The sequence below is a fragment of the Oryctolagus cuniculus genome, chromosome 7 (assembly GCF_051225735.1).
Source record: "Oryctolagus cuniculus isolate XC-2025 breed Fujian yellow rabbit chromosome 7, ASM5122573v1, whole genome shotgun sequence".
NCBI lineage: Eukaryota > Metazoa > Chordata > Mammalia > Lagomorpha > Leporidae > Oryctolagus > Oryctolagus cuniculus.
This window is the reverse complement of record NC_142873.1, coordinates 143,917,621-143,942,466: the sequence shown is the minus strand read 5'-3', so window position 1 is coordinate 143,942,466 and position 24,846 is coordinate 143,917,621. Positions and strand designations below refer to the sequence as shown.

The 24,846-nt window shown below is 54.2% G+C and overlaps 1 protein-coding gene, 1 long non-coding RNA gene and 2 other non-coding genes across 23 annotated transcripts; all 4 read left to right on the top strand.

Annotated features, from left to right (window-relative positions):
- The first annotated feature begins 18 nt into the window (after positions 1-18).
- Positions 19-1,747, top strand: LOC138850696 (uncharacterized). The gene is made up of 3 exons (XR_011390813.2): positions 19-148; positions 1,027-1,059; positions 1,545-1,747. It is a non-coding gene; the product is annotated as an uncharacterized LOC138850696 (long non-coding RNA).
- Positions 749-951, top strand: LOC127493811 (small nucleolar RNA SNORA73 family). The gene has a single exon (XR_007924350.2). It is a non-coding gene; the product is annotated as a small nucleolar RNA SNORA73 family (small nucleolar RNA).
- SNORA73B (small nucleolar RNA, H/ACA box 73B) lies at positions 1,272-1,475 on the top strand. Its single transcript, NR_036649.2, is given in 1 exon segment — positions 1,272-1,475. It is a non-coding gene; the product is annotated as a small nucleolar RNA, H/ACA box 73B (small nucleolar RNA).
- A 3,416-nt stretch (positions 1,748-5,163) lies between the features above and the next one.
- On the top strand, positions 5,164-24,687 carry RCC1 (regulator of chromosome condensation 1). Of its 20 annotated transcripts, none has more exons than XM_089336741.1 (12): positions 5,164-5,266; positions 5,623-5,750; positions 16,750-16,831; positions 17,391-17,498; positions 20,349-20,536; positions 20,706-20,885; positions 20,972-21,068; positions 21,184-21,306; positions 21,746-21,901; positions 22,125-22,244; positions 22,593-22,745; positions 23,577-24,687. In XM_089336741.1, the coding sequence occupies exons 2-12, from the start codon at positions 5,631-5,633 to the stop codon at positions 23,750-23,752; spliced, it is 1,503 nt and encodes a 500-aa protein (XP_089192867.1). In that variant the 5' UTR covers positions 5,164-5,266; positions 5,623-5,630; the 3' UTR covers positions 23,753-24,687.
- Positions 24,688-24,846: the final 159 nt, after the last annotated feature.

The following is a 24,846-nucleotide window of genomic DNA, read 5'->3' as shown; positions in this document are numbered from 1 at the left end:
ACTGCCCGATTCCCGAACTGCGCATGTGGCTGCGCAGGCGCAGTAGACACGCCGTGACTTCCGGGCACTGCAAACGGTATAAATGCGGATGCGTTGCGCCGTTTCGGTCCTTTATCCAGAAGCTTGAGCGGTGGTGTGTTTCGTCTCGGTGAGTGTCTGGCGTTTCTCTTTAGCCCTGGATCTACTCTTTGTGCTCGGCAAGCATCCTTTCCTGCGAGGAAAGTTTTATGCTTAGAACTCGGGCGCGCGACGAAGCCTGGCCGGTGCGGCCCGCGGCGGCCTGGCGACCGCGACCCTGGGACAGCCGCGGGGCCCGCCGCCCACGCCTGCCTTCTGTCGGTGGAGCAGTTTATTTGGCTGCATCCTGGCGTGCACCCCCTCCGCGGAGTCGGGCCCCAAGTGCGGTTTCTAATCCCATCTCTCGCTCTTGACAACTGCGATTTCCAGCAGCTGGCTCCCGGGTCCGCAGCCACTTCTACGAAGTTTTAGTGGTTTAGCCCCGCGCTCTTGAATTTGGATTTATGGCTGCCGAGCCCGGGTTCTTAACGTCCTGATGTACATGGCTTTGCCATTAGTTTCCGCAGGGCAGTAGTAACCCGTTGAGCTTCTCAGCAGTGTTTCCTGTGGAACAGTCGCCGGGGATTTAATTCTGGTCGCCGATGGTGTGACCGTGGAGGGGTTTTGGAATTTCGCGTGTATGACCAGCGCACTCACCCGCAGAGGAGACGCGTTACACGGCCTGGGCCGTCCAACGTGGACACCCCGGGAGGTCACTCTCCCCGGGCTCTGTCCAGGTGGCACAGGGGAGCACAGGGCTCTGCCCGATGACGTACAGTCCCTTCCCACGCCGTTGGAAAGGAAGCGGGCCTCGAGTCTGCGCCTGCATATTCCTACAGCTTCCCAGAGTCCTGTGGACAATGACTGGGGAGACAAACCATGCAGGAAACAGCTGCCCGGAACATTCGGTCCGAGTAAGACTCCCTCCTATTTGCTTCATTGCATTGATAACTTACTTTGTTTTTGCAGAATTCTTTCAGGATTCCAAACAACTTGTCCAGGGTGAGTAGATCTGCTTTTGAGTTGGTTTTGGCTTACTGTTGGTCCGGTGGGTTTTTTGGGTGGTTTCTTTTTAAAATTCTCCTGGTTTGTGCAAGACAAACTGGTGCGTTTCTAACAGGCCTTCCTTTTCCTTGTGTAGTTGGAGCTGAGAAGGGGTGTTGAAACTGTCCTGAGGGCTTGGGGTATTCGGTTACCTCCAGTTTGCTGCTGATTCCAACGTGGACACCCCGGGAGGTCACTCTCCCCGGGCTCTGTCCAGGTGGCATAGGGGAGCACAGGGCTCTGCCCGATGACGTACAGTCCCTTCCCACGCCGTTGGAGAGGAAGCGGGCCTCGAGTCTGCGCCTGCATATTCCTACAGCTTCCCAGAGTCCTGTGGACAATGACTGGGGAGACAAACCATGCAGGAAACAGTCTCAGCATGCTGAAATTTCACATTGAAATGAGGTGTTTGAGAGTCTGATGCTATGTTTGTTGCTTTTCAGGAGAGAAGATGAGCCACACTTCTGGGCATCAGCTCCTTTATTTAGCAAGAGTTGGTAAAGAATTTATTTTAAAAACACATTTTAAAGATTTTTGGGATTCATGAGATTTGGGTTTTTTTAGAGTGATGTATTTCTGATGTAAAATGTTAACAGTTATAAAAATACATTCATGTATTGTGAATTGAAATAAAGGTGACTTCGGATTTGTGTGGTTCCTTTTATGGGGAAAAATGGTTCTATGAGTGGTGCTGTTTAACCAGTTCTTGCATAATGGGTTCCATGCTTAAATCTTGGGCTGTTCCTTCCCTTGAGTGTTTAGCTTATGTCAGCCATTGTTCGATGGGGATGATGGGAGGTGTGTGGTGTTCCTACAGAATGATTAAAGGCAACTGCCCTGATGGAGGAGGGGGTTTGTGTGGGGTTCAGGTGCTGCTCACTGAATCCTGTTCCCACAGTGTAGCACAGGGGACGGTGGATCAGCTGGATCTGGTGCTGGGGTATTTGGACAGATGAGAGCTCTTGCTTGATGATGTGAGGAGGTTGAGTCACAATGACTCCATTGTCAAGCTGCTGTTCTGACTCCCAGCATTAAAGGATAAGCCCCTGGAGGATGGGGGCCAGAGGGGAGCCATCTAGAAGGTAGGGATGGTGGGATTGCCATGACTCCAGGTCAAAGTGGGTGAATTTTAGTAGTTGGTAGACATAAATACTGGTTATGAGCCGAGAAAGCTTGGGGTCTTGGTTTTAGGGGTTGAAAGGCAGTTCCAAATGGCTACAAAAGCCAGTGTTGAGCTATCAGAGCCAGGAGACCAGGTGCTTGTCTCTTGCAGGCATTTCAGCAGGGAGTTAGAACAGATCTAATATGGCTCATTTGAGTGCCAACTCCCAGGAGATAGTTTTTATTTGAAAGGCACTGGAGAGACAGGCCTTCATCTGCTGGTTCATTCCCCAGTTTGCCACAAATGGCCGGAGCTGTGCTGATCTGGAGCCAGGAGCTTCTGGGTCTCCTATGTGCGTGCAGGGGCCCAAGCATTTGGGCCCCCTGCTGCTCTCCCAGGCCGTAGCTGAGAGCTGCATTGGAAGTGGGATAGCTGGGTCTTGAACCAGCACCCATATAGGATGCTGGTGCTTCAGGCCACAGGGCCAGCCCCTGTGTGTGAATGTGACCTGTATTCCAGTGGGCTAAATTACTGCCCAGGTCAACAGGCAATCAAGCACCTGCACAGAGGAGCAGGTATCCTTGCTCAGGAAGGAGGCGAGCGTAGGGTCTTGGTTTTCTAGGACCAGGGCTGTGGCTGCTTTCTCAGCACACACTTCGACTCAAGTAGGAGTTTTTTCCCCCCAGTGAACAGGATTTGGGGACTCTGGCCCAAATTACCAAGTGACTGCAGTACTGGGCAGCAGGAATATTTGCAGTTCCCATCTACGAACCAGATGCAAGTAAGGCAAAGCTAAGTTTGCAGATGTTTCCTGAAGATGTCAAGTTCTGAGCGTTGTTTCAGGGTAGGCAGGTAAACCGGTTAAACTGCAAGTGTTTGGGTCCAAATGCCAGTTGAAGGGCAAGCATTCTAGTTAAGCCACCACCTGAAACACCTCGGTCAGTGTGTCCTGCCCCCACCCTCCAATCCAGCTTTGCACTTTGGAGGCAGCAGCTAGTTGCATATTCCCCTGCCAGCCATGGGGAGACCTGGTTGGAATTCCAGACTCCTGACAGCCCCAGGTGTTGCAGGTATTAAAGTAGTGAGCCAGCTGATGGAAGATCTCCATGCCTTTCCAAATAAAGGTTTTCTAATTTTGAGTAGATGACTCTCAAAGTTCAAATGCTTTGTTTCATAATGCCTGATATATTTCAAAGATTTGAGAGGCAGATTGAGGGAAGGAGGGAGAGACAGGTCTTCCATCTGCTGGTTTACCCTCCAGATGGCCATAACAGCCAGAACTGGTCTGATTCAAAATCAGCTGGGTTTCCCATGCAGGTGCAGGGGTCCAAGCACTTGGGCCATTTTCTACTGCTTTCCCAGGCCATAGCAGAGAGCTGGATCAGAAGAGGAGCAGCTGGGACTTGAACCAGTGCCCATATGGAATGCTGGTGCCACAGGCAGAGGCTTAGGCTAGTACGCCACAGCGCTGGCCTCATCTTTTTAAAAATTTCATTTTACTTGAAAGTTCTGGGGCCAGCGCTGCAGCGCAGCAGGTTAAAGCCTTGGTCTGCAATGCCGGCATCCCGTCTGAGTGCCGGTTCGAGTCCCCACTGCTCCATTCCAACCCAGCTCTCTGCTATGGCTTGGGAAAGCAGTAGAAGATGGCCCAAGCACTTTGGCCCCTGCACCCGTGTGGGAGACCCGGGGAAAGCTTCTGGCTTTGGATTGGCATAGCTCCAGCTGTTATGGCCCTCTAGGGAATGAACCAGCAGATGGAAGACCGACCTCTATCTCTGCCTCTGCCTCTCTCTAACTCTGCCTTTCAAATAAAACAAACAAACAAACAAACAAACAAAAAAAACTCCCATCCACTTGTTCATTCCCCCCAAATGACTCTAAGGGCCAGAGTTGGGCTGGGCTGAAACCAGGAGCCCAGAATTTCATCTGGGCGGCAGGGACCCAAGTACTTCAGCCATTACTTACTGACTCCCAGGGTGCACGTTAATACGAAGGCAGAGAAGCCAAGACTTGAAACAGGCACAGGATGCAGGCATCCAAAGCAATGACTTAAACTAAACCCTGGACCAAACGTCTGCCCCCTTAGTCTTGTTAATCCCAGCCAATGGAGTTGGCATCTTCAATACTGTTGTTTTCATATGGAGTTCACTTTGTCTTTATAACTTCCATATCTCTACTTTTGGAACATAGGGAATCCATTTAACTTTTAGTGGCCTATTTGCATCCGTCCTGGGTTAGGTTCAATTGATTGGTCTCTCTTTTTTTTTTTTTTTTTGACAGGCAGAGTGGACAGTGAGAGAGAGAGAGACAGAGAGAAAGGTCTTCCTTTTGCTGTTGGTTCACCCTCCAATGGCCGCCGCGGCCAGCGCGCTGTGGCCAGCGCACCGCGCTGATCCGATGGCAGGAGCCAGGAGCCAGGTGCTTTTCCTGGTCTCCCATGGGGTGCAGGGCCCAAGCACCTGGGCCATCCTCCACTGCATTCCCTGGCCACAGCAGAGAGCTGGCCTGGAAGAGGGGCAACCGGGACAGAATCCGGCGCCCCGACCGGGACTAGAACCCGGTGTGCCGGCGCCGCTAGGCGGAGGATTAGCCTAGTGAGCCGCGGCGCCGGCCTGATTGGTCTCTTAATAGTTCACATTCAATAAATGAAATTAAAACAATGTGAAAAAATTAAAAGCTGAGTTCAAAGAAAAGCAGGTGGAGGAGAAATTGAGCCTTCCCCTTTCTGACTATCCAGAATTGAGCTAGCACAGAAGGAAGCCCACTTGTCAGGAAAGCGCAGCTCAGGTGCCGGGGAGGAGTGAGCACGAGGACAGTACCGATCTACAGGAGAAGTGGGAAGTGGTCAGCGTGGGGCGTGTGCAGCCTGGAGCTCCAAGCATAGCTCTGAGAAGCGCTTGTTGAACTGGCCCAAGTTTTTCTAAACAAGGTGACGTCTCAGCCATGATTTAGGCTGAGGATCTGGATGGGATGAAATAGGAGAAAATGAGAGGCAGGAGGGCGGTGCTTCAGACGAGCACCAAGAGAAACATGAAGAGGAGGTGGATCAGAATGAACAGCAAGGTCTGAAACTGCTTTTCAGAGAACGCTGACCTTGGTAGGAGAGGTGAAGGTGGGGAGGGAGTCCAGATTTGAGGGTAGACTCAGTGGGAGGCATGGGTCTTCTGGGTGGAGGTCGGGACCAGCCTGTCAGCTACAAGAAGAGGTCCCCAGTCCTGAACAAGAATTCCAGCCCCCTCCACCACTTGGGCGGTACCCAGGGAACTTGCCTAACTTTGAACCTAGTTTCTCTCATTTTCCCAACTACCAAGAGGTTTTTGTGAAGAACAAGTCAGCTAATGGATGTGGATTTGTTTCTGTACAAGAAACAAAGGGCTTTGAAAAATAGGCACTAATTTTTTTTTTGTAATTACATTAAGCCATGTGAATGAGTAAGATCTTGAAGAAAGCAGAAAGATCAGATATCCCAGGGATAAAATTGGAGACATTGCACAGTGTATCATCCAAAAGAGGTGTGCATGATGGAGGCAGAGGTAAACTTGAAGAGGTAAGAGACGCGTGGCGGGGGGGCAGTGCTTTGGGGTGGGCTCTGAGTTCTGGTGTGGTAGGAGGACTTTTCAGAGTGAAAATCGACGTGACAGGGAGAAAATGTCCCCTTGCAGAGACGGCTGCCCTTCCCTGAGAAGCCTCCTGAGTCAGATGGCCTGAGAGGTCTCCTCAGGGAACACCTTAAATCCACAACAACTGTGTTTCGCTTGGTGCCATTTTTAAGTCTCCAGCTCCCAACTCCATACTCATGCTGTTCTCCTTTCTTACCTGGTCTCCCTCCTCACTCCTCTTGCTCACCCCCCCCCCTCTCTCTCTCTTTTTTTTTTTTTTTTTTTTAATTAAAAGGTAGAGTGGCAGAGAGAGGGAGGGAGACAAAGATCTTCCAGACTCTGGATCGATCCTAAAATACCCACAACAGCCAGGGATGGACTAGGTTGAAGCAGGGGCCCAGAACTCCATCCAGGTCTCCACGCGGGTGACAGGAACCCAAGTGCTTGAGCCATCAGCGGGAAGCGACCCAGGGTGCGGCAGGGTGCGCACCTCTTCAATCTTATCTTCCCTCCCGCCCAAATCCATTCTGTTCTCAAGCACAGATCCTATCATGTGATTCCATGCCCAAATCCCTGCCTTAGGTGGCTTCCTCAGGGCAGAGGCTGTGCTCCTTAGACATAGGGCCCTGCTCCCTCCCGCGGGCTCCCGCAGCTTCCTCTCCCTGCCGGACTGCTTCTCGGAGGATGCCCTCCTAGACTCAAAACCCGTCTTTCAGCCCAGGCGGGTCCAGCGGCCTTGTGCTTCCTGATAGTCTGATTTCTCTTCCTTCTCCACGGAGACCGTATTTCGGGCAGGGAAGATCGGTAGCTTTTTCTCCGCAAAGTCTGCGCCCCAGATTCTCCCAGACAAAGCCGGATACAGGTAGCCTTTCCGGTCGATCCCAAACAGCAGCATCCAGGCCAGGGGCCAGAGCTGGGTCCAAAGCTCCCCGGCCTGGGAGCCGCTTGCACTTCCCGGGGGTGCCGCCAGGGGCCGCCGGCCTCTTTGTTTTTCTCCGGCCCAGGGTCGGGGCCGGAGGCCCGCAGAGCGCATGCTCTGGGGCAGTTTCGCGGCCGGGCCGGCGAGAGCTGGAATTCCTTGTGGTCGACCCGCATCGAGGTAGGTCGTGGGCGACACGGGCGGAGAGTCCGGGCGGAGGGCGGCGCGGCGCGGCGCGGCGGGCGGGCGGCCGCAGCCGAGCACCGCGGGCTCCGCGGCGGGCCGGGTCCGTTGCCCGCGCGCGCCGTGTCGCGCGCCGCCGACCCCACGTGAGGCCGAGCGGTGAGAGCCGCGGCGCGGGCGCGCGTGCCCAGCCCCGCGGGGGCGCCCGGGCTGCGGTCGGGCCCCGCCTCGCTCGAGCGAGGGCCGCGCGGCCCCTCCGCCGCCGCGCCTCTCGCGGCCGCGCCGCGGCTCCCCGCGCGGGCGGGAGATTCAAACGGCCAGAGCGCGACGGGCGGGTGGCGCGGCCGCAGTGCCCTCCCCCCGGGCCCGGGGTGCAAAGACCCGCGCGGGTCCTGGGCGGAGGTCGCGTTCCGCGCCGGGACCAGTGGTTTTGTGCGAGATGAGTTTGGAGAAAGCGGTGTCTGGGACGGGAATGGGGTGGGGGTGGGGGCCCTGCAGGGGGAAAGGGGCTGTTTTGATGGAGCTCCAGGATGCCTGGTGGGGGTCGGCTGCGGGGAAAGGACTCTCCACGCCCACAGGCACCGGGCGGGCGGCTTTGGGCCGGTGGCAGGGGCGTGCCCCGCACTCTGCAGCCGCTCTGTTGGTCAACACTCCCGTGCTCTGTCTACGTCCTCCCGCCCCCTGGGCTGGGACAATAGTGAGCAGGGTGGGTCCCGCGTGGCCTTCACTCAGGTCTGGTCTCCTTAGAGAGGCGACCTGCGGGCCCACAGTTGCGGTCCAGCGTGATCACCGAGGTGTGCCCTTGGAGCCCTGGCCGCGCATTCATTTATCAGATACCAGCTGAACTCCTCCGGCCACGTGTGACTTGAGTGCCTGAAGGAAGTTGAGTATGGAGTGTTCCGGGGACCCTGGAGGGGACCCGTGCCCAGGAGGGTCGGGGATGGCTGTCCAGGTGAGGAGCAGGAACGGGGTTTTGAAGGCACGGCCGTGTTTGGTGCAGACTGGGAGTGGAGGGGTTAGGGTGAACCAGGCAGGAGGTGTAGTGAGTGTCAGGGGCACACAGGTGTTTCAGTGGCTGAGGGAAGGGGTAGCAGGATGAGACGGCAGGATCTTGGGGGCTGAGTTCAAACCTGGAAACGCTGGGTGCAGATGGAGGAGATGCAGAGTAGTCTGAAAAGATGAACCAGGAGTTACACTTCAGCGCCTGTTGCACATTCATCCCCAGAGCAGGAATCCTGCCCTGTTAGTCTTTGTGGCTATTCAGGCTCTTGGCTTCCCAGCTGGGTGCCCTTGAGTGACCTGCCAAGTCCCCCAGAGCCTTCGTTTCCAAACCTGTACAATGGAGGCAAGAGGCACGTGGTGAGGAGTGCTAGTTCCCTGGGACTTCCACAAAACAATGACTCTTAACATCTGATGGAAGCTGTGACCTCTTTTCCAAGCATAGCTCAGGATCCAGGGCACCCGGGTGAGGAGCTCCTGGTGTGACCTGTCCCAGCTCTGTGCCTGGCATTATTAGCTCAGCAAATGTTGACACTCCCCCCTTCCCTACTGGGAAGCCTGAATGCAAAGAGATTGTTCAGGCTGGGGGGAAAGGGGACAGCTGCTGTGGCTGGGAGGGCTTCCTCTCCAGAAAGGAGGCTGGACGGGGTTGCAGGGTCCTAGCAGGAATGGAAAGCTGGGAACCAGCCTGTGTGCCTCCCCGCTTTGTTCCGTGTCCAAAGTGCCTGAGGTGGGGGACAGCTCTGGCCCCAGGTGGCGAGTGGGCAGAGACCTGGGAGTTTGTCCCACCTGTGGATAGCCAAGGACACTTTTCCCTGGGCCTCGTCCTTCCTTATCCGTAACACAGGGCAGGTGTGTGAGCGCTGTGGCAGAGGTCGGCACGCCATAGGAGCCGGAAGACGGAAGCTGGCACTGATTCTGATTATTTGTGGCTGGAAGCTGTGTTGCGGGCGGGAACTGGAACACAGCAACTAATTGCAGACACTCAGGGCTGGGAAGGCACACCCAGAGCAGTCACAGAGCCGTCAAAGAGGACCGGTTTGTACAGGAGAGGATATGCAGGCAGATTACAGCCACAGGTTCCACCTGTCATCTACTTAAAATATTTCCAAACTGGTACTTGCTTGTTTTCTTGAAGAATTATTTATTTGAAAGGCATCGTTACTGAGAGAGAAAGACAGAGAGCAGTGTTTCATCCTCTGGTTCACTCCCCAAATGGCCACAATGGCTGCCACGGCTGGACCGGTTTCGTCCACATCTCCCAAGTGGGATGTGGATCCCATCTTCCACTGATGGGATCTGGACCAGAAGTGGAGCAGCCAGCACGCAAACTGGCACTCATGGCAGTTTATTTTTTATTGTTTGTTTTTTATTTGTTTTATTATTTATTGTTTGTTTATTTGAAAGAGAGATCACCTTCCCACTGGTTCACGCCTCCCAGGGTGCACATCAGAGGAAGCTGGTGTTGGGCACGGAGCCAGGACTGGAGTCCCAGCTCTCTCACGGAGCCAGGACTGGAGTCCCAGCTCTCTGATTCGGGATGCAGGTGCCCCAAGGGGTGTGTTAACTGCTGCGCCAGAGGCCCATCCTGCAGCTCTTGCGGGTGTGCTCGTCCCCTGCCTGCCTCTGCAGCTGCTCTCGGCAGCCATGCGATGACATGAGTCCATTAGAGAGGCCTCTGGGACCCAAGCCAGTGCCAGCCCCACCACAGCAGGGAGTAGTCCAGCCATCAGTGGATCTGCCACCCACCTGGCCCACCCGTTTGGGCTGCCTCCGTGTCTCCTCTCTGATCTCACCATCCTGTTGCTCAGCTGGCTTCTGATCTCTGCTCGGGGGGTATCCTGGGGAAGTTCCAGGCTGCCTCAGCCCCGGCCTGGATCGTGGCCTGTCCTTAGCTGACCTGTTTTTGTTTTAATAATAAGATATACCTGAGTTATTTTTCTAGTTCTCCTTTACTTTTTTGTTTATTTGAAAGGCAGAGTGAAAGAGATCTCCCATTCACAGGTTCACTCCTCAAATGACCGCAAAGGCCTGGAACTCCATCCAGCTCTCCCACGTGGGTGGCAGGGGCCCCAGTACCTGGGCCATCACCCGCTGCTTTCCCAAGGAGCATTAACAGGGAGCTGGATCAAAAGCAGAGCAGCCAGGACTTGAACCAACACTCCAACATGAGATGCCGGGGTCTCAGACAGCAGCTTAAGCCACTGCACGGTGACCGTCGGCCCCTGGCTCTCCTTTATTTTCTGTGTGAATTTAGGCAAATAAATTTACCAGTCTGAGCCTCGGTTCCCTTGATTGTGAAACCAGAATGACTTTGCTGCCTTCTTCAGCTTGTGAGGAGGAATCAAAGGTTTTTGCGCGTGGGAGGTGCAGTGAGTGCCCAGTGCCCACTCCCAGACTCCTGTTTCAGGATGGAGGCTGCTGTGGTGGTCAGGCGTGAACATACGTGCATCCCAGCTTTTCTGGGAGAGAACGATTAGTTTCGGGTGGTGGTGGAGGCGTGGACAGAAGTTCTTCCTCTGGGACCAGAGGAGCAAATGGTGTGGAGATGACAGAGAGCAGTGTGGCCTGGGGGGTCTGGCAAGAGGAGAAGGGAGGCTGTGATGGATGAGGGCCGAGGCCCGAGTGGTGTCAGCGCTCGATCCTGGAGCACCGTGGCACCAGGCGGAGAAACGCGAGGCTTTTCTTCCAGGCAGGGGAACCAGCTGCTCAGGAGTCCAAGCAGGAGAGCAGCTTGTTTCAGGCTTGAGCTTCAGAAAGCTCGTGGATGGGGACGGGCAGTGGTGCGGTGCTTGAAATGCCACTTGAAACGCTTGCATCCTGTATCGGATGCCTGGGATCGAGTCCCAGCTACTCCGCTTCTGATGCTGCTTCCTGCAGATGCACACTCTGGGATGCAGCAGATGACGGTGACTCAAGTACTCGAGTCCCTGTCACCCACATCTTCATCTGGCCCAGCCCTGCCTGTTGTGGGCATTTGAGTAGTGAACCAGCGGATGGAACAGCTCTCATTTGCTTTTCAAATAAATATAAATGAATACAAATTTATTTTAAAAGTCTCTTAAAAAAAAATAAAACAACCTAGGGGCCACATGTTGCTGCTGTGGGTGGCAGAGGCCAAAGTCCTTGTGCCATCTTGCACTGCCTTCCCAGGCACATTTGCTGGGAAGTGGATCAGAAGCAGGGCTGCTGGGATTCGAACTCCTGTTCCAATGTATGGGATGCCGGCCCCTGCTCATTGTGGCCAGTTTGCAGTGAGATGCCTCTGATTGCAGGCCAAACACAGGTGTCTAAGGAGGGGCTGGTTCAGATGCAGCCCCCAGCACAGGTCTTGTTTTAGTGCTGCATGACACCAGCCATCTCCTTTAGCCCTTGTTTTTCCCCCACTGCATTCCAGGCCTTGCTCGTAGATCAGCCCTGCTTTCACACCCTTGAGCTAGCACAGTTCTGTCTCTTGCTTTGCTCACATGACTTCTGGTGAGTACTTTCCCAATCTACTTCAGTCTGCCTCCTGGGCACAGCCAACTGCTGCAGGTCGTCCTGATGATCCGAGAGGAGACTCGCCTTGGGGAACAGGTGTCCACCGTAAAAGGAGTCTCGGTTCTATCCCGTCAACTTTGCCTGCTTATCATTCCTTCTTGGATGGCTCCTTTGCACTTCAGATTTAACGCAAATGCCTGGTAAAATGGAGCTCTAGACTCTGCCTCAGTCTGGCCCACAGAGCTCTCCATCTCACTGAATGGAAGTCTGCCCCCGCCTAGTCATTTAGGCCTCAGCCTGGATGCTTGGCCACACTCAGGAGGGTCCTAGGGAGGCTCTGGGTCTCCTAGGATGAACAAGTCATTTTTTTTTTAATTTAATTTTAATTTTTACGAATTTTTGAGAGAGAGAAGGGGAGCAAATAGCTGCACTCCACTGGTTCACTCCTCACATGTCTGAAAGGGCTACAGTAAGCCAAAGTCAGAGCCAGGAGCTGGGAAGTAAGTGTGAGGCTCCCAAGCTGGGTGACAGGAACCTCATTACTTATCACCCACCACAGCCTCCCAGGGGTCTGCGTTAGCAGGAGAGCTGGCAGTGGGAGCAGAGCTGGATGTCTAACCTGAGTACTGCAGTGTGGAGTGCAAGCTTCCTAAACCAGTGCCTGAATCGCTAGGCTGAACAACACCTGTTTCAGGACGAACAAATCATTCTTTTTTTTTTTTTTTTTTTTTTTTTTTTTTTTTTTTTTTTTTTTTGACAGGCAGAGTGGACAGTGAGAGAGAGAGACAGAGAGAAAGGTTTTCCTTTGCCGTTGGTTCACCCTCCAATGGCCGCCGCGGCCGGCACGCTGCGGCCGGCGCACCGCGCTGATCCGATGGCAGGAGCCAGGAGCCAGGTGCTTTTCCTGGTCTCCCATGGGGTGCAGGGCCCAAGCACCTGGGCCATCCTCCACTGCACTCCCTGGCCACAGCAGAGGGCTGGCCTGGAAGAGGGGCAACCGGGACAGAATCCGGCGCCCCGACCGGGACTAGAACCCGGTGTGCCGGCACCGCTAGGCGGAGGATTAGCCTAGTGAGCCGCGGCGCCGGCCAGGACGAACAAATCATTCTTATTTCTCCTCCCTCGTGCCTCAGTCGAATCCACCAGCAAGCAAGATCTGTCTCCTAGGTCGATCTGTTTTGTCTCCTTTTCTCCGATTCCGGACAGATCAGCTCGCTGCCATCTCTCTTGTTTGCCTGGTATCGACTCCATTCCGTTTCCTTACAGGAGACTGAACAACCTTTTAAAAATGCAAATCCAAAATGAAGATATTCTACCCAAAAACAGTTCTCATTTTCCCGCTGAGGGCCTCGCATGATCCAGCCCCAGTGGCCTCGCCAGGTGTCCGAACAGACTGCCCTGTCCACTGAAACACTTTCCTCCTGGCCTTTCAGGCTGCCTGCCTTAGTGTCACCTCCCCGACCATTGTCCTTCCCGGTCTCTAGTTACTGTGTCTTGTTGCATTTTTACTGTGGCAGAATGCATGTAACAACATCTTTAACCATGTTTTATACAGTTGTGTGGCAAGGAGTGCATTCCCATTCGCATTGTTCTGCAAGCCCAGCTTACTCTCTGTTGTAACATCTTGCTGCTCGGCCACAGGGCACCACCTGTGATCATTTTGTTTCTTTTTCTTTCCTATTGGAGGTAAGCGCCATGAGCAGGGAGAGGGGTAGTCTTCTTTTTTTTTTTTTTTTTTTTTTTTTTTTTTTTTTTTTTTGACAGAGTGGACAGTGAGAGAGACAGAGACAGAGAGAAAGGTCTTCCTTTTGCTGTTGGTTCACCCTCCAATGGCCGCCGCGACCGGCGCACCACGCTGATTCGAAGCCAGGAGCCAGGTGCTTCTCCTGGTCTCCCATGCGGGTGCAGGGCCCAAGTACTTGGGCCATCCTCCACTGCCTTCCCGGGGCCCTCTTCCTGGACTGGAAGAGGAGCAACCGGGACAGAATCCGGTGAGGGGTAGTCTTCTTTTCCTGTCTCCACCTTTGGCCCAGAGCCCCGCAGTGGTAACGTGCACTCAGTGAATATTCATGGGACGAATGAGTACATGCTGCCCCACGTTGGTACGTGCTGTGCGCTTGGCACTGCACAGCTCCTTGCGAACGTTTCATTCAGCCTTAATGACAACCCCAACAACCAGTCGTTGCATCTCCGTTTACCGAGGAGATACGCACAGCCCCGAGGTTAGCCACTGCCAGCCATGGTCACAAGAGCAGGAGCGAGCAAGTCACAGCCCTGGGAGATGAGTCTGCTTCCCTCCAGGCCCAGAGAGCATGCATTTTCAGTGTGGGAAGAGGAATCCTAAAGAGGTTGGAGAGGAGGAGCCCCGCTCCGAGAGCCATGCCAGTTGATAGAGTGCAGAACTGCCACCTCCTCAAAGTCGCAGCTGCCCCAGGCACAGCCTGCACAGGCCTGGCAGCATTCTGGGCTCTTGGCAACTTGTGCCCCAGGATAAGCAGCAGAAAAGTGCTCTTGTTCAGACAGCGTGGAGTGGACAGCTAGACAGACTGAGGCTCTGGAAGGAAGGGATGGGGGGTGGGGTGCTGGTTAGGCTCACAGCTGGGACTGGTGGAGTTCTTCCATTTGTAGGCTTGGGCAGAGTCTCCATCCTCCGTCTATAAAATAGAAGAGAGATGGGTTAGCTTAGATCGCTGGTTCCTAAGCAGGGCCAGGCCCAAGTAGTACCTGGGCAGGCCCTAGATGCTAAGATGACATCAACAGTAAAGTACTACAATATTCACTCATTTAATCCTCCACATCACTTAAAAATTATAGGTGCCAGTGTTATCCCCATTTTACTGGGGAGGAAAGTGAATAATGGAAAGATTAGATAGCTGTCCCAGATCAAACAGCAAGGAAGGGGTGGAGTCCAGATTCTGGCTCCAGAGGCCCCTTTCTTAGCACACATGCTGAGTGCCTCTTGCGCCCTGCCCCAACCACCCAGGAGGTTCACAGTCCAGAGTTCAGGAGCCCTGGGCTTGGACAACTGAAGACTAGGACTCAGCAAAGATTGCCTTCCAGAATGCCATGTGTGGAGGTAAAACACTCTGTCCAACTGGGGCTGGATTGGAATTGAGAGAGCTGTTCCCACAGCCTGGAGAAGACGCTAAGTCCCTGGGAAGGTGGGCAGCAGCTACAGGAGGGGAAGGCAGGTCTGGCGGCTTTCAGCTGCCCCAGATCATCCTGGGTCCAACCTACCTTCCCACCCATGGGTGATTCCCTTTCCCCACTTTCTCACACCAACTGTTTTTACAGCAGTGTGGGTGTATATATAGTAAAAAAACAAAAACAAAAACAAAACACGTTTATTTATTTGAAAGGCAGAATGGCCCAGAGAGGGGAGGAGAGAGAGGATCTTCCATCAGCGGGTTCACTTAAATGTCCACTGAAACCAGGAGCCAGGAACTCCACTGGGGTCTCTCACATAGGTGGCAGGAACTCAAGTACTTGGGCCATCATTGGCTACCTCCCAGCCATGTGAGTAAAAAGCTGGATCAGAAATGAAGAGTTGGGGCTGATACTGTGTCTCAGCAAGTTAAGCTTCCCCTTTTGGTGCCAGCATTTGAGCATTGGTTTGGGTCTCAGCTGCTCCACTTCCAATCCAGCTCCCTGCTACTGCGTCTGGGAAAAGCAGCACAGGATGGCCCACGTGCTTGAGCCCCTGCCACCCATATGGGAGACCCGATTTGAATTTCAGACTCCTGGCTTTGGCCTGGCCATTGGGGCCATTTGGGAGGAGAACCAACAGATGAAAGGTCTCCGTTTCTCCTTCTGTCAATCTACCTTACAAATAAATACATAAAAAGGATAAGGGGATGGCACTGTGGCACAGCAAGTTAAGCTGCTGCTTGCAACGACACCAGCATCCCATATCAGAGTGCCAGTTTGAGTCCTAGCTGCTCTACTTCTGATCCAGCGCCCTCTTTAAGCACCTGAGAAAGCAACACAAGATGGCCCAAGTATTTAAGCCCCTGCCACCCACTTGGGAGACCAGGAGGGCATTCCAGGCTCCTGGTTTCAGCCTGGACCAGCCCCAACTATTGCAGCCACTGGAGAAGTTAACCAGTGAGTGGAGGACCAATCTCGCCTTCTCCCTTCCTCCCCTCCCATCACTCTGCCTTTTGAATAACATAAATCTTTAAAAAAGAAGAGATGGGGCCAGCGTTGTCTAGCAGCTAAAGCCACTGCCTGTAATGCCAGCACTGGACACTGGTTCATGTCCTGACTGCTCCACTTCCAATCCAGCTCCCTGCTAATGGCCTGGGAAAGCTGCAGAAGAAGGCCCAAGTATTTGGGCCCCAGCTACCCACATGGGAGACCCAGATGAAGCTCTTGGCTCCTTGTAGCCATCTAGGGAGTGAACCAGCAGCTAGATGTAAGCTCTCTGTCTCTCTGTCTCTCTCTGACTGAGATTGGAACTGACGCGCTGATGTGCAATGTAGGCATCCCCAGCAACAGCTTAACCTGCTGCACTACAGTGCCTACCCCTATATTTGGTTAGTTTGCTTGGTTTAAGATTGATTGATTTATTTTGAAAGGCAGAAAGACAACTCTGTCTGTTGGTTCTCCCCACATGGCTGCAACAGTGGGGCTGGGCTAGGCCAAAACTGGGATTCCAGAACTCTAACCTGGCACTCCCACATAGGTGACAGGGGCCCAAGTACTTGGGCCATCATCTGCTGCTTACCAGGTACATCAGCAAGGAGCTGGACCAAAACCAGAGCAGCCAGGACTCCAACCAATATGGGCTGCTGGCATCCCAAGGGGAGGCTTAACCTGCTGTTCCACAGTGCCCACCCCAGCGTAATTGTTATCTCTTGTTGAACCATTAAGGAAAACCAGGTTCCTCCCAGGAGTGGCATTTGTGGACCAAAGAGCACAGATGGTCTAATTTGGCTTCATTTAATAAAAATAGCTGTTTTTTCTTTTAGTCTGATTATAACAATTCATCACCAAAAGCTAACTAGTGGGTTATCTCATTTATGGGAGAAATTATGAGGAGGGTTCACTTAATATTTTATTTTTCATTATGAAAATTTTTTACAACACAAAGAAAAAAAGTAAAAATTGTCCATAATCCTCATCTTCCATTGTCAATGCTGGATATGGTTTCTTTCGCACTTTTTTGTATCCACACATATTTTAATGAATGTGTGCATTTTTGTGTGTGTGTATGCATTTTTTTAGGCTGTGGTTCTGTGTGTTCTTGGGAGAAACTTTGAGAAGCGGAATCCCCACACTTTTAGGGAGGTTTTGGTAAATACTGCCTAACCAGTATGGGAAGTGTTTGCCATTTCTGACATGGAGTATTTGGCTGGGATTTTCAGGACAGGAAGATGCCGCCCAAGCGCATAGCTAAAAGGAGGTCGCCCCCAGAAGATGCCATCCCCAAAAGCAAGAAGGTGAAGGGTAAGTTGGCCTTGGCCTCTTTCCAGCTGTGGGTGGCCTCTTGGAGTCATGAGGGTCTAGGACTGGACTCCTTCCTCCCTGACTCCTGTAGCCAAGGGGCTTGGGTGTCCAGGGACCCCACTGAGCTGGAGGGCCTCCCGTAGTTCTTGGAATCCCACCTCAAGGAGATCTTATGCAAAAGAGCCAGACACTTGACTAGAAGCACTGGGGCAGGGCTAGCACAGGCAGTGAGGTGTTATGGTTAGGACCATTGACTTTGAGACGTGGTTCAAGTCCTGGCTTTCCCACTTTCTAGCTGTGCCACTGTGGAAAAGTCACTTAGCTTCACTGAGTGTGGTTTACCTGCTTTCTGAAACGGAGGCTGAAAAGCACCAACCTCCCTGGGCTGTTCTGAGGACGAAGCACCATAATGCCCTGGCAGCGTGTGAGGGAGGCGTCAGTGATTTCCTGTCTCCTGGGATCCTCAGCAGGACGGGGAGGAGAGAAAGCCACCCCCGGTCTGGGAGGGAGGAGTGTGGGCCCACGCTCAGACTGCTCAGACCGTGTCTGTCTTTTGCAGACGTCCGTAACCAGGCGGTGAGAGCTGCTCCCTCCCGCCACGTTCCCGGCGCCCACTCCTGCCGAGGTGCCTGCGGCCCCAGCCCTCCTGACCAGAAAATCCGACCAGGTGGCTTCCCGCCCAGTGTACCTCCGCGTGGCTGCGCTGGCTGCTGTGGCCACGCCCCTGGAGGAGGGGCTGGGCGCCATTGGCTGCCCGGGGCTGCGGGCGGCTTCCATTGGCCAGCAGAGGGCCCTGTGCTGCCCACTGGTTGGCACGTTCCATCTCTCTTGCCCCCAGCCCTGCCGCCAGTTTTCTTTGTAAATGTGTCCGGGAATTGGAAGGCAGAGCCGGGGAGAGAGGAGGGCCGGGATAGAGGCTGGAGTCTGTGGTCTGAGCCGCAGTCTCCTTGGTTTTCAGTTCAGACCCTGGCAGTTAGCTTTATGACCCCGGGAAGCTGGCTGACCCTCTTCGAAGCCCTATTCCCTTTCCTACAGAACAAGACCTTACACATGGAGCCTGCGGAGTAATTCCAGGGACTGCCAAGCAACTTAGCATTGGTAGAGTAAGCGGTCACTGGAGGGTAGACTTGGCACCGTGGCTTCTGACCAATACCGCTGAACGGGGAAGTGTTGGGCTGGCCTCTTCCCCTCCCCACCCACCGCTCCCAGGATTGTCACCTGGTTGGCGCCTCCTCTCTCCCTCCCTTCCTCCCACACATTAATAACGCCCTCAATTTCCTATGGGTTTTTTAAGATTTTATTTTATTTGAATGGCAGAGAGCAACAGAGAAGGAGGAAGAAACAGAGAAAAAGAGATATTCCATCCTCTGGTTCACTCCCCAGTGGCCCCAGTGGCCGGGGGCTGGGCCAAGCTAAAGCCAGGAACTCTGACTGGGTCTCCCACAAGGGTGGCAGTGGCCCAAAGGACTTGGCCCATCTTCCACTGCCTTCCCAGGTACATTAGCAGGAAGCTGGATCGGGAGCAGAACAGCCGGGACTTGAACCAGCACTTTGATATGGGAGCTGGAGATGTAAGCAGTGGTGGCTTAACCCACTCTGCCACAACCCAGGCCCCTCTTGCGGTTTTGTTCTTTGTTTTACTTCTACTTATTTGAGAGACAGAGGGAGACAGGCAGAGAACCTCCATCCACTAGTTTACTCCTAAAATAACAACAGCTGCAGCTAGGCCAAGGTAATGTCAGGAACCGGAAACTCAACCCAGATCTCCCATGTGGGTGGCAGGGACCCAGGTACTTGAGCCATCACCTGCTGCTTCGCAGGGTGCAGAGCCAGGCCTCTAATGCAGGCACAACAATATGAGATGCAGGTGTCCTGAGCAGCATCTTCACTCTTAGGAGAACCCCTTCTCCTTGCTCAGTTGTTGCTGTTCTTGTTGTTAAAAGATTTTATTTTATTTGAAAGAGGGACAGAGAGAAAGAGATCTTCAGGGGACAGCACTGTGGCATAATGGGCTAAGTCTCCTTATGTGGCAATAGCATCCCATATGGACATCAGTTCTATTCCCAGCTGCTCCTCTTCAATCCGGCTCCCTCCCTGCTAATGTGCCTGGGAAAGCAGTGGAAGATGGCCCAACTGCTTGGGCCCCTGCACCCCTGTGGGAGACACAGAAGAAGCTCCTAGCTTCTGGCTTCAGATTAGCCCAGCTCCGACTGTTGTGGCCATTTGGGGAATGAAACAGCGGATGGAAGACCTTTCTCTCTGTCTCTCACACTCTGTCTGTAACTCAGCCTCTCAAATAAATAAATAAAATCTTAAAAAAAAAAAAAAAATAAGAGAGAGAGACAGATCTTCATCCACTGGTTCACTCCCCAAGTGGCCACAACAGGCAGAGCTAGACCAGGCCAAAGCCAAGAGTCAGAAACTCTATCCAGGGCACCTACATGGGTGTCAGGAACCCAAGTACTTGGGCCATCATCCACTGTCTCCTGGGCACACCAGCAGAAGCTGGGTGGGAAGTGCAGAGGAGCCAGGATTCAAATCAGGCACTCCCAACATGGGGTTGGGGTGTCCCCAGCATCAGCCCAACCTGCTGCATACAGCACAATGCCTGCCTCCTACCAACTTGTTTTATTTTATTTATTTAAATTTTTATTTTATTTTATTTTATTTTATTTTATTTGAAGGGCAGAGTTAGAGAGATCTTACATCTGCTGGTTCATTCCCCAAATGGCCACAATGGCCATGACTGGGCCATGCCAAAGTCAGGAACCAGGAGTTTCAGCCAGGTCTCCCACACCGTTGCAGGGGCCTTGGACTTGGGCCATCTTCTGCTGCTTTCCCAGGTCCACTAGTAGGAAGCTGGAGCAGAGTGGAATAGCTGGGACTCCAGCCAGTGCCCGTATTGGCATACTAGTGGCACAGGCAGCAGCTTAACCTGCTATATCGCAACACTGGCCCCTTGTTCAGTTTTGTTTTGTTTTAAGCTTTATTTGTTTGACAGTCAGAGTTGCAGAGAGAAAAGGGGACAGAGAGATTGTCCATCTGCTGGTTCACTCCCCAGATTACCACAACAGCCATGGCTGGACCAGGCCGAAGTTAGAACCCCGGAGCTTCATCCGGGTTTCCCACATGTGTGGCGGGGGCCCAAACACTGGGACCATCTTCCACTGCTTTTCCTAGGCCATTAGCAGGGAGAAGGATTGGAAGTGGAGCAGCCAGGACTCAAACCAGCTCCCATATGGGATGCCAGCATCACAGGCAGTAGCTTTACCTACTACACCACGGTCTGCCCCTCCTTGTTCAGTTTTTAATCTTCACAAAACACAAAAACCCTACAAGACGGTACTGTGTTAACCCTTCCACAGACGGGGGCATGTAGACTCGGGACAGTCACGCTGACGGTCTGTGGCAGAGCAGAGGCTTGAGCCCAGGTCTGCATGGTATCAGAGCCCGTGAGGCAACCTCTCCTGCCTGCCGTCATCCTACACACTCAGGACCTGTCTTCTTCACCCCTCAGTCTCACACAGGTCCCACAGCACAGAACCAGGCTTGGTGCTGACACTGGGCCAAGGCGACGTGGGCCAGCTGGGGCTGGGTGAGAATGTGATGGAAAGAAAGAAGCCAGCCCTGGTGCCCATTCCAGAGGAAGTTGTGCAGGCCGAGGCCGGTGGCATGCATACTGTGTGTCTAAGCAAGAGTGGCCAGGTAGGTGTGGGGCTGGCCAGGTAGGTGGGGCAGAGCCTGAGGCTTGCGGGCGTGGGGCAGGACCTTTGAGCCACACGTTTCCCTGTGGAAGTGGAGCTGGGGAGCCAAGCAAGGAGGGCAGTAGACTGCGAGGCCAGACCTTGCAGTAACGGGGACGTGCTGGGCACAGGTCTACTCCTTCGGCTGCAACGACGAGGGTGCCCTGGGAAGGGACACATCAGCGGAGGGGTCAGAGATGGTCCCCGGGAAAGTGGAACTGCAAGAGAAGGTGGTACAGGTGTCAGCAGGAGACAGTCACACAGCAGCCCTCACCGAGGATGGCCGTGTCTTCCTGTGGGGCTCTTTCCGGGTAAGGCTGGCTGTGCCAGATTGCACGGGGCCCGGCTGGCAGAGGCAGGCATGACTGGCCGCTAAGTGCTGTGTCCTTCCCGCCAGGACAACAACGGTATGATTGGGCTGCTGGAGCCCATGAAGAAGAGCTTGGTGCCCGTGCAGGTGCAGCTGGACGTGCCCGTGGTGAAGGTGGCCTCAGGTGAGCTTGGGGTAGGCCCCTCACTCGGCAGGAGTGAAAGAACCTTGTCTGGGCCTGGCTCAGCCTTGGACCTGACAAGCGAGCCCTGCATCCCCTGCCTTCCTCTCGGCCTTAGGAAATGACCACTTGGTGATGCTGACAACTGACGGCGACCTCTATACCTTGGGCTGCGGGGAGCAAGGCCAGCTGGGTCGTGTACCTGAGTTATTTGCCAACCGTGGTGGCCGGCAGGGCCTGGGTAAGTGTCTTAAAGGTAACAGGGCAATTTGGCAAGCCAGGGAAGGCCAAAGGCAGAAGGGGCACTGTGTTCAGCTTATGTCAGACAGACTCGCAGTGTTGCCCTGGTCTTGCCACCCACTGGCTGTGTGACCCTGAATGTAGTTTCCTTATCTCTAAACGTACCTACGTCTCAGCTGACGTCACTGGGTTGTTGTGCAGGTAAATGAGTTAACTGGAAGAATGTCTGGCGTATGGTAAGTTCCATGTAAGTGTTACCTCTGATGACTGTGGGAATTGGAGCAAGGCACTGGCGCGCTCTCAGCCTTTTTCCTCTCCTGTAAAATACGGGTAAGAGCTCCTAGTTAGCGTCTCTCCAAGGGCTTTTGTCATTTAGGGAAAACAGGTTCACAGAGAGGCCCCATGTCTGTCACTGACTCTGGCTTCCTGTCTGCCTGCAGAACGACTCCTGGTCCCCAGGTGTGTGCTGCTGAAATCCAGGGGCAGCCGGGGCCACGTGAGATTCCAGGATGCCTTCTGTGGTGCCTATTTCACTTTTGCCATCTCTCGAGAGGGCCATGTGTATGGCTTCGGCCTCTCCAACTACCATCAGCTTGGTGAGTCCCAAGCCTGGCCTCAGGGATGACCCCAGTGACCAGGGCCCCAATCCTGACTCCACTGCTCATTAACTGTGCACTCATGGGGTTCCCTGACCTCTCAGAGCCACAGCTCTGTCACCTGTGGAGTGAGAATGTCCAGTCCTACGGGTGGAGGGCCTCGCTGTGGGAGGGGATTGGGGAGGACAGCTTCACCCCGACAGCTCTCTGGGCCTTTCCCCAGGAACCCCAGGCACGGAGTCCTGCTTCGTACCCCAGAACCTGACATCGTTCAAGAACTCCACCAAGTCCTGGGTGGGCTTCTCTGGCGGCCAGCACCATACAGTCTGCATGGATTCAGAGGGTAGGCCCCCAGAGCCCTCTAGGTTGGAGGTGCATGTTTCCTGGGCTCCGGTCTCGCCACACTCCTGTGGTCCTTGGAATCTGGGTCTGTTCCATGGGTTGAGCCACACGTGGGTCTGTGAAGCCACCCCCTACCCCCAGCGTCCTGGTGTCCTAGGTGTGAGTGCTATGGGGGCCCCATGTGGAGGTTCCCCCAGGCCCCCTCCCAAACAAGGAAGAGATTGCAGACATCTTGACCACCTGGGGGCAGGGAGAGGCTCCCATGGTCACAGGCGCTCACGGGGCCCACTGCCAGTTTTGCCTGGAGCATGCCCTTTGCCACTGCTCATTTGTCTCCCTCCTCCCCTAGGAAAAGCATACAGCCTGGGCCGGGCTGAGTACGGGCGGCTGGGCCTTGGGGAAGGTGCCGAAGAGAAGAGCATACCCACCCTCATCTCCAAGCTGCCTGCTGTCACCTCCGTGGCGTGTGGGGCCTCTGTGGGGTATGCCGTGACCAAGGACGGTGAGTGGGGCTGCCCACACTCGGGCTGGTGGGGGCCCGAGCATGGTGATTTTAAGTGCACTTCCCAGCGGGCTGGGCTGTCCATCCTCAGGTGGAGCAGGGGGCGGAGAGCAGGGCTGGCAACAGCACTGCTTGGCTGCTAGTTCTCGGGTGTTGTGGCTTTGATGAATGTAAAGTGAGTAAAGGAATCATTGTAGTACAGGTGATTTGTCCCTCAGAGGGGGAAAAACAGCAAAGGCGGAGATATCTCTGAAGGCCAGAGAGGCGAGGGGCGCCTAGAGCCAGGCTGCAGACTCCTAACCCAGGCCCTGTGTTACTCTACATGCCGGTGACCCCTCATGGACCGCCTAGATTGTGCCAGCTTCCCAGAGACTCGTACTCGGTGTCTTAGGAAAAAGGAGGCTTAGTAGTCAAAGGGGCTGGCAGGCCCAGCAGCAGAGATGGTGCAAGTGACCCCACAGCCTGAGAGGAAGAAGACCCTGAGGAGGAGGGGCTTGCACTGCTCCTCGACCGGACCAGTCCTTTAGGGAGCAAAGGGTGGCGCAAAACCCCAGAGGGCAGCTGGGGCTGCGGGGCTGTGAGTGCCACGCCTGGGGAGTGCCTAGCAGGGAGAGGCCTTGGGCACTATAGACGGATGGTGGTCTGTGGTTTACTAGATTATTTTGGTCTGTCTCCTGGGCTCCTCCCAGTCCCCCTGGACTCCTCGAGGCTGTGACCTTGCCCCACCGCGATGGTCATGGCCAGGTTTTACCTGATCTGAGGCTTCTCAGGCTATGGAAAGCTGGGGCCAGGGATCCTGGAGACAGCTGCCTGCCTTTCTTTCCCTTGCAGGTCGTGCCTTTGCCTGGGGCATGGGCACCAGCTACCAGCTGGGCACAGGGCAAGATGAGGACGCCTGGAGCCCCGTGGAGATGACGGGAAAGCAACTGGAGAACCGTGTGGTCTTGTCTGTGTCCAGTGGGGGCCAGCACACAGTCTTGTTAGTCAAGGACAAGGAGCAGAGCTGATGAAGCCTCTGTGGGCCTTGCCTGGCCCCTCGCCCACCCTCGTGCAACAGGGAAGCAGTGACAACCACAGATTCCAGCAGGCCTCTCCCCAACCCTGAGCACTCTGTTATCTCCTGCCTTTTTCCCATCATCAGCAGAACAGAATTCTTTTCCTCTTTTTCTTCCTCCTTTCTGGAATCATCCTGGGACCTGCAGGATGAAGGGGAGGATGGATGGTGGAGTTCTGGACAGAAGGAACATTGCTCACCCCAGAGCTGTGTGGTCACACTTTGCCCCTACTTCCCTACCTCCCATGGTCCTGGCTGGCTCTGGCTTTGCCTAACAAAAAAACCAAAACTCCCTCCCTTGGGCGTTTGGAGCCATCCTCCAGTCATGTGCCGCTCTTCCTAAGCCCAGTAGTCCACAGGCAGACAAATGGTTCAGTTACCCGACCCAGCTGTCATGGCCCGTGCCTCAGGGAATCCAGAGAAGGGACAGGCTGCACAGCTGTGGGCAGCCCCAAGCCAAATACTTGGCTCTAAACAGGTGTCCATGGGACAGAAAGGATGACAGTTCTCCACTTGACCAAGAAACAAGCCGACTAGGGGTTCTCCCAGAAGCACAAAGCCTACCCTGGCCCCTCAGGCACTGCCTGGGTATCCCACCCATCCACTGGGCCTCATCTGCAGCCAAGGACCGAATCCCAGAAGAGAAGGCGGGCAGGGGACGGGGGAAGAGGGTAGCGGGTATGGAGGATTTTATGAACAAACAGCAATAATACTGAGCAGGGAGGGAGGCAGAGAGGGTCGGAGAGGGGCAGAGGCTGGTCCCCAAGAAGAATGAGCAGCAACTTGTACAGCGGCTGAGAAAAGAGTTTTGATTTTTTTAAATTATAAAATATTTTGGAGGGGAGAGTGAAATCTTTTAACACTTTGAATAAATTTAGAGTTTTGTAAGACTGGCCGCTTGTTTTCTACATACTCTCTGCCTTGCCAGGGGAGCGCCAGGCCTGTGGACCTGGTGTCGGGGCCACAACCCAAGTGATGTCCCTGTTGCCTGCCAGCCAGCCAGTGTCTGTAATCCAAAAGGGAGGAAAGAGTTGAGTTGTGCTCGGA

Excerpts from the sequence above, each read along its gene's own strand:
- RCC1 (XM_089336741.1), top strand. The coding sequence starts at position 5,631 with ATGAGTAAGATCTTGAAGAAAGCAGAAAGATCAGATATCCCAGGGATA. Across the intron at positions 16,832-17,390 it reads CAAAAGCAAGAAGGTGAAGG|ACGTCCGTAACCAGGCGGTG; the intron begins GTAAGTTGGCCT and ends TGTCTTTTGCAG. Across the intron at positions 22,245-22,592 it reads AGTCTGCATGGATTCAGAGG|GAAAAGCATACAGCCTGGGC; the intron begins GTAGGCCCCCAG and ends CTCCTCCCCTAG.